General features: G+C 40.6%; 1 protein-coding gene across 1 annotated transcript in view; it reads left to right on the top strand.

The window, feature by feature from the left end:
- Window positions 1-8,494, top strand: part of LOC107706744 (cAMP-specific 3',5'-cyclic phosphodiesterase 4D-like) — a 218,895-nt gene that overhangs the window by 191,848 nt on the left and 18,553 nt on the right. The window contains exons 6-9 of the mRNA XM_016510547.1: window positions 1,367-1,403; window positions 1,839-1,915; window positions 2,031-2,080; window positions 7,314-7,426. Coding sequence (XP_016366033.1) covers window positions 1,367-1,403; window positions 1,839-1,915; window positions 2,031-2,080; window positions 7,314-7,426 — 277 coding nt within the window. The remainder of the gene's footprint in view (window positions 1-1,366; window positions 1,404-1,838; window positions 1,916-2,030; window positions 2,081-7,313; window positions 7,427-8,494) is intronic.

Here is an 8,494-nt window from a genome sequence, read left to right as displayed (position 1 = left end):
CGGCCTCGTTTCGCTTCGACGGCTTTCAGCCTCACCCTGCTTCATTCTACTACTTTAATAAATCATTAGCTCATCCATGAACATGATTTCTGCCTGAGTCCCGTCGGATTGCATCGGCTGTGGGGATGAAGACCACAACTCCCATGATTCCACACTCAGTCACAGCCGTCATCAAACTACGCCTTTGTTTCTTTGTTTATTTCGAATATGCGCCCTCTAGCGGTGAAAAATTACATATTGTGCCTTTAAGGACGAATTTACAAGGTTGCTGAATAAAATTAAAAAGTTTTTTTGTTTGCATCATATTCCTCATTTCACACCACATTTCCCCTTCAAATCAGGACAGTCAGGATAATGAGCAAAGGAGAGACAGGTAAAAGAAAAAAACTGGCTGTAAGTAAGACAAGATAATTCATAATGTTTTTCAGGTGGGATCAGGCTGCTGCCTACCTAGTGAACACTCAGTATCAGGTTATTTAAGTACACAGTCAGCAGCGTTTTTGGGCATTGTAGGTACAACATGACCCAGACCGGGCTTTTGATGGCCAAAAATGCCATCTAGACAAGCAGCTAACTAGCTAAATATCCTAGTACTTGATGGAAATGTTTAAAACTCATGCAGTTGATTTTCTATCATTTTGTCTTTTATCTTTTTGTTCTTGACTTCTTTGAAGCCTTTGAAGTTTTTCTTCTTCTTTATCTTCACTATTGTTGCATAATGAAAGTTTCTTGAATTTTAAATACTATTCCGAGCATTTTTCAGTGGAAATGACACTTTTCAAGTGACTTTTGGTGTGAAATCTTCTTGTACACAATTAGACATGAGCAGCATGTGTGATGCTAACTGAATGTTATGACATAAAGTCTAATGGTGAGATCTGAATGAATGGAGGTGGTCCACACACTGGTAGTGAACATTCACTAGCATACAGAGAGAGTGTGTCTGAACCCCGAACATTATCAGGAAGGCTATTCCAGAGTTTGGGAGCCAAATGCGAAAAAGCTCTACCTCCTTTAGTGGACTTTGCTATCCTAGGTACTACCAAAAGTCCAGAGTTTTGCACTTTTACATTGAAAGCATTAATGCAAGCGTGTCCCTGCCTTGTTGTCTCTTGTCACACAGACAAACCATATCTCACTCCTCCTGAAGGACCAAACGCAAGAAAACCATGCCGTTGTTATCTGTGAATCTTTTTGAGAAAAATCTGCACTTTTATTAATGATATGGTTTGTTTGTTATGACAAATGCATGCAACATTATAAACATGCGTATCACGCGTTAAGATAGTCATCATTTTCTTTGGCATTGTAGCTGAGGTGTGTATGTCACACTGCTGATTTTCTGACATTGTCCGTTCTCTTGCAGTCATGGAGATGACCTCATCGTTACACCGTTTGCACAGGTCAGTGACACAGGAAGCAGTTCAGGGTGAATTCTCTCATCCAGGCCATTAAAGTCAACATGAAACTCTTTTGCAACCAATTTTACTGCCATAATATGACGTATCACACAGTTCAACAGGATATAAAGTGAGAAACATTGTAGGGAAAGACTTTTATCCATAATGAACTGACTGATGTTAAACGTTTTTGTTTTTGGATAAACATGCAGAAGTGAATTGTGCACAAAAAGTATGTCATCTTGACTTTACACCATATTTAATCATACAAAGAATGCATTTTTATAGTTTTCAACATCGTATTTCAGCTTCATGTGTGATTAAAGCCTCAGAATTTGAAGGACGTTTCACAAATACTCAGTTTGTCCTTAATATTCTGTTAAGGTTAAATGTCAAATACATGTTACTGACCTCAGGTGTTTTGCTCTTCTCTTGAAGGTGCTGGCTAGTTTGAGGACGGTACGGAATAACTTTGCAGCGTTAACCAACCTCCAGCAAGATCGTGCATCTAACAAGTGAGTGCAGTTACGTCAATGGACCATTGTTGATGTGCAAAAGGAGCAGAAGAGGAAAATCACCTGATACTTTGACTGCAAGAATCAAATGTATTAATATCTATAATTTTCACAGGCGATCCCCCATGTATAATCAGCCTCCTCTCACAAAGGCCTCCTTCACAGGTGAGATGGTTTCCCTTTGGTTTTTATATTATTTCAGGAATTTAATAGTAATTAACTTAGATTTTAAACCTCTTCACTCTCTTCTGCTCTCCATTTACTCCAATTATTTATGGAGATCTCAGTAGTGTTTGTTCTTTCCTGTTGGTTGTGAAGGATTTGGTACTTTACTGCTGTCATAGCAGCCTCTAGGGAGCGACAAAACACCTTTCATTCATGCAGTAACTTCCTTTTTTTTTCAGCAAGGCTGCTCAATTTTGCAACGCTAGCGTTTAACTTAATACACATTTCTGCATTACTGTAGAAAAGAGATGCACTACATGGCCAAAAGTTTGTGGACATCCAGTGGAAAGCCTTCCTAGAAGGTTGCAAGCTGTTATTAAAGTCCAATAGTTTTGAAATTACATGCTTTAGATGGTTTCCCATTGGTTTTGATGTTATTTCAGTAATTTAATAATAATAAACAGATTTTAAACCTCTAAACTGAATTAATATCAGTCTAAACGGTGTTATTTACCTCAGTGGTCTCGTGCTTTACATGTGCTTTTCAATTCAATTGATGTGCAGTATTAACATTGAACATTTATATTAAAAATATCTGACTTTTGATTGCAGACTTTGGCAGATCTGAGCTCAGTTTGAGATCTGAAACACTAGAGGAGACGCATGAGATTACTGGGGTGTTTTTCTCAGGAGAAACATCTGAGAAGGAGATCAACACCACATTAAATACCAGTCATTTTGACGTTAGATGCTTATAAAGCACTAATAGGTCTGGTCTTTGGGCGTATGCATTTTTTTTTTAATAAATCTGCAAAAATGTCAACAATTCTGTGTTTTTCTGTAAATATAGGGTGCTGTGTGTACATTAATGAGGAAAAAAAATTAACTTACATGATTTTAGCAAATGGCTGCAATATAACAAAGAGTGAAAAATTTAAGGGGGTCTGAATACTTTCCGTACCCACTGTAGATGCATGAGGAACATGTCTTCCAAAAGAAGTAAACATGGCCTGCTTTGACATTCGTGAATCTTTCACCCCATTCGAATTGTGCAAAGCTGTTATTAATAGATGTGGCGCAGCTGGCAGCCCACCATTCTGACATGATACTCGCAAACGCACGCCATCTCGCTTTCATGCTCGGCCAGAGACTTGCTTCCAGTTCGGGAAAGCACGTGTTGGTGTCTTGCTGGAACTCGCAAGATGAGTCCGTCAATCAAGATGCTCCCCATCACTTGTCCATCACGCAAATGTCTGATATGGAAACCGTCATAAATGCACACAACACTTCCCCAGTTTAGTGCACGTGCTAACTGTGTATTCAGGCCATTTGAAAAATCAAAGTTGCACTTTCCTCAGTGGCACCTGCCGATATGGACTGATTCGGTCCATTATCGGCTCCTTCTATATTTAGCAGCTGCTTAAAACACAGAGGTCCCGCCCCTTGCTTTCTAAAGATCTGACAGCGGTTGCCTGGCAACCTGACGGTGGATGGCATAAGCATCTCAAAAAGACGGAGTCTCACGAGAATTACCTGGTTTTCCACAGGGGCGCCTCTCCGAACGTGGGGTCTAGGTGATCTCGGGCTGCTTTTCTACAGGTGTTTGCGTCAGCCTGAGGCTTCTGTTTCCCACGGCTGCTTTCTCGCTATTACTGGAGAGGTCTTTTGTATTTCAAGACTGCCGATCCACTGAGGGGTGCTTGAGTGAAATTTGATGAACTATATGGGTCAGTCGTTTACTTTAGAGAAATGCCACCACTGAGATGTGGTTTTTATTGATTTGAATTCAGCATAATTTAGCAGCAAAACAGGTGAAACATCAGGTTTGGACATTCTGGAAATAGTAAAATGGGTTTACCAGGTGTTTTTTGTATCATATTTTCAGAAAGAAAAAGTCTAAAATGTCCAAGTCATGTTTCACTACAAAAGCAAACCGTTTAATTGGAGCCTATTTTATGACCATAATTTGCAAGCTTGCTTATTTGTTTGTTTATTTGCCTTCAATTTAAATAAATATTAAAATACTACATAATACTACTAATACTATTTAAATACTATAGAATATCAATAAATTGTATAATAATTTGTATTAGATTTAACATTATTGTCATTGTTATTATATATATACACACATATGGGTCGGTAAGATTTTAATTATTAATGCTTTTGAAAGTCAAGTGCTCACTAAGGCTGCATTTTTTGATCAAAAATACAGTATAGGCAGTAATATTGTGAAAAATTATAAATATTATTACAATTTAAAATAACTATTTTCTGTTTAAATATATTTTAAAATATAATTTATTCCTGTAATCAAAGCTGAATTTTCAGCATCATTACTCCAGTCTTCATTGTCACATGATCTTCAGAAATCATTCTGATATGCTGATTTACTGCTCAAGAAACATTTCTGATTATTATCATATAATTGAAAACAGTTGTGCTGCTTCATATTTTTGTGGAAACCGTGATGCAATTTTTTTCAGGAATATTTGAAAGAACAGAAATAGATTTGAATGTAAATTTATTTGAAATAGAAATCTTTTGTAACATTATAGAAGTCTTACTGTCACGTTTGATCAATTTAATGCATCTTTGCAGAATAAAATAATTAATGTATACATAGCACCTCAAGGTTGGTTTCGGATCAAATTCAAACAGTTTTGATTGTTTTAAAATAGGCTTTTATGCTCTAAAATATTTTGATTTTGAGTTGAAAAATTACACGGATATTTCTTGACCAAGGGAAGCACCAAAATCTTTTTACTCTCTGAATTGCTTTATTTTAAAATGGCAGCTTTTATTTAGTGTCTAGCCTGCAGTCAGAGAGTGTGTTTGCTCGGTCTCTGGCGTTCCTCTCTTGTGGACTCCACTCCAGAGTTTGGCTGCAGTCCTGTCCTGCTCTCAGTCACAGCAGCTTCTGAGGGGCCGGCCTCTGGTGTCGCACTGAACACAAGAAGAATGCCATTGACGTCAGAGGAGATGTTGTCAGCAAGGACAGTGGACCCCTGCTCTTGAATTCTCCTCAAAGTGATTGGACAGCCGTTTGAGGAGAGGGCTAAAGAAATGGGGGAGTTGGGGCAGAGAGGATGCCACACATGATGTGATCATTTCCCCCATTTTTCCACCCTTTTCCCTTCTTAAACCTTTCATCTATGCTTTTTCTCTTTCTTTGTGGGGCTAGTGGGTCACCAAGCTGTTTTTTCCTCCCTGACCCTTGAATTATGATAGACAAAGCTGCTGCTGACCCGAGTGTGTTGCATGCTCTGAGTCAGAGCTGAGCTGAGTGTGCACAGCGCTGACACACGCAAAGCTGCATGCCAAATTTTCTCAGTATAGTACTCTAAAGGTTGCTCCGTAACAATAGCACCAAGATCCTGTGACCTGTGAAGTGCGTGTTGTGATTGTGTCACGCTTGTTTTGATGAATGCTCTTGTTGTAACTTTAGCTCTCCTCTGTGTAACTCAATACACACGAGTAGAATTGCAACATTTTGTCAGCACAGTTTGAGTTATTGTTTATCGGCTGTGCAGTATGAACATATGCACATCTTGTGACGCAGGTTAAGGATTTAAATGCACTAGTCATAACTGCACAGCCCCGACATAATCCAGGATTATGAAAAAATGAAATCTGGCCCTGAACGGATCACATTGGTCCCATAACAAGGATTAATTTTCAGTGGTTATCTGCGTAGATTGACTGTCACGTAATCTTCGAGCATCACAGTGATTGAATCTGCGCAAATCAGCTAAAGTAAACAACCTCCCAGGAGCATTCTGGGACATGAAAGAGCAGTTTCTGTCATGAGTAAAGCCACCTCTCCCATCTTCCCCCATTCTGAAGCTAGTGGGACTCCTGTGGATGTGGTTGTTTGCTGCTGTTGTTTGTTTAAGGCTGTTTGTTTAGGGCTGCTTATACTTTAGATATGTACTTGCACACTTACACTATCTACTATTTTTTACTACTTTTAATTTTATTATTTTTAGTTTTGAAATCACATTCTTCATAAGTGAATTTAGGCATCTAAATGTCATAATTTACCATAGAAAATATGTAAACACAATAAAAAAGAATAATTGTTTAATACTTTTGAAACATTAATTAAAAAAGAGCTTATTTGGAAAATAAAATAAAAAATTTATAATAATATTATCTAATAATATTATTTTATCTATATCAGCCTAATAAGACTTTATAATGCATCTCAAAATTTTTAGTTTTACATTTTTATTAGTGATTTTGGTTCAGGCCAGTTAGCCCATATATAGTATCAGTATTAATTGTTTATTATTTTATATATATAGTTTTTTATTGATTTATTGGCCCATATTTGTCCATTTTGTGATTTATATATATATATAGACATAACTGCAGCTACACATTTGTAACAGAGATCTGGCCCATTTGCTGACAACAGTGAGTCTGCAGGGATGCTCGGCTCCTGCTCCAGCGCTCTGGTCCAGATCTTGCGCCTCTCGCTGCGTCGTGCTCTCCAGCTCTGTAGGTTTGTGGTTTCACAGGAAGCCGCTCATGTTTGTGTAAAGCAATGCCTCCTATGTCATGTCTGTGTAGCTGTGGTGCTGCGCGGCTCTCTCACTGTGTTGCTTGTGCATGCTCTTCTTTTACGACTCTGTTGCCCGAGCTCTCCAGGAACACTGGGCAAAGCCCGTCGCTTCATATAGGGGTCTGGATCTCTGTCTAGGGGGGATTTAAAGCCGGTAGGAGGTGCTGAGGGGGGACCCTTTGCGTTTTTTTCTCTTTTGTTGTGAGACAAAGCGTCAGCTATAAGACATCCTCTGAAGTTCATGGACCTGTGGAGGAGACTGATTCTAAAACGGCATACGGACATGGGATTGTTCAGGCAACCCGCTGGGAATCAGTAGAAGCGGATTAAAAAGGGAATCTCTGTGCTTGTATGTGTGTGTCTGTTTTGTTTTCTAGGAGCATGGGGCTCCGGTGCGCTCTACACCAAGAGCCCTGCACGGCTGGACTGAAAGCGGTGTGACTCGGTTTTATTGCGTCGACCGGCTCTGGAGTTTTTAGAGGGCAAGGAGCAGCTCGTTGTTGATCTTTTAGCCCTGATCTTTTCAGCACAGCATGAAGAGTCACCCATGTGTCCGCCCTGGGCATCCCAGCATGGCTGTGTACGACGTGGACGATGTCCGGGAAGCCTTGGCTAGCCCGGTCAAACGGCTCAAAACTGACCATCCCCTTCCCTGTCTCCCTCCAGAGGAGGCCTACCAGAAACTGGCCACCGAGACCCTGGAGGAGCTGGACTGGTGCCTGGACCAGCTGGAGACCCTGCAGACCCGACACTCCGTCAGCGAGATGGCCTCCAACAAGGTGAGTCACTGTTCAACTTCCCACCTAACACATGGTATTTTCCACTCGCGTCCCTCTCGGGAGCTTACGTCGCACCTAAGAATGAAGGGCTTCCCCTTGACTTAATGTCATTACCGCCGCTGCCCAGGGGAGCTCAGGTAATTGGTGTGATTTGGCAGGGCTGTTGGCTCGCAGACGGGAGACGTTATCAGGTAGCGTAGAGCCAAGATGGCTGCCCCAGGGGGTGCAGTTTCAGGGAGATACACATACGAGTCATGTACGTGCAGGATTGTGAGTCAGGGTTGTCCATCACGCATCCTGCTTCGGCACGGCCGACGACGTCCGACGGCTCGATGCGCTATCAAAACACCAAATGCTTGTTGCCCCACTGTGTGAGTATAATCAACTGTGTCCTTTACGCTGGTGTCTGTTTATGCATGCATGCATGTGTGCATGTCTAGCCCATGCTGGAAGACCTTAAGTCAGATTGAAGCGTCGTTGTCGTTGAAATCGTGGGTCTATTCTTGTGGCAGGGAGGTCAGATTGCTGGGGATCATGTTTAGTATTGCTGATGACTGCACAGGCATCTTTTAATGTGGCATGCCGCTGTGCCCAAGACTGCAGTCTCCAGCAAAGCTTCCCTTTAATTCCTTTTTGTGGAGGGGGTTAGGGAAATACGGGATAGAGGTCTTGTTTTGGTTTATGTGTTTGGTGCGGGTCTAAGAGGAGGGGAGGTGCCGGTATTACTGAAGGTCATGAATCATTTTTCACATTGGAACTGGGTGATATAATGTTTGTTGTCATGTAAATTTTGTGGATTTTGGTACTTTGAATTATTGTTCCACAAACTGGATATTTACATTTTTAAAGAAAAGATGAGTGGTGTTTGCATGTGCAAAACTCATGTTATGATGGCAGGGAGTTGTGAACGGTTGCCAGGGTGTTGCTGTGTGATTGCTAGACTGTTCTAGGTGGTTTCTGGGGATTTCTAGGCAGTGTGATATATTGTATTATAGTATGATATATATATATGTGTGTGTGTGTGTGTGTGTGTGTGTGTGTGTGTGTGTGTGTAGGATAAAAAAAAAA

This window comes from Sinocyclocheilus rhinocerous, unplaced genomic scaffold, assembly GCF_001515625.1.
Source record: "Sinocyclocheilus rhinocerous isolate Xijiao unplaced genomic scaffold, SAMN03320098_v1.1 scaffold864, whole genome shotgun sequence".
Classification (NCBI taxonomy): domain Eukaryota; kingdom Metazoa; phylum Chordata; class Actinopteri; order Cypriniformes; family Cyprinidae; genus Sinocyclocheilus; species Sinocyclocheilus rhinocerous.
Note: the sequence above shows the minus strand (reverse complement) of the source record. Positions and strands in the feature narration are given on the sequence as shown.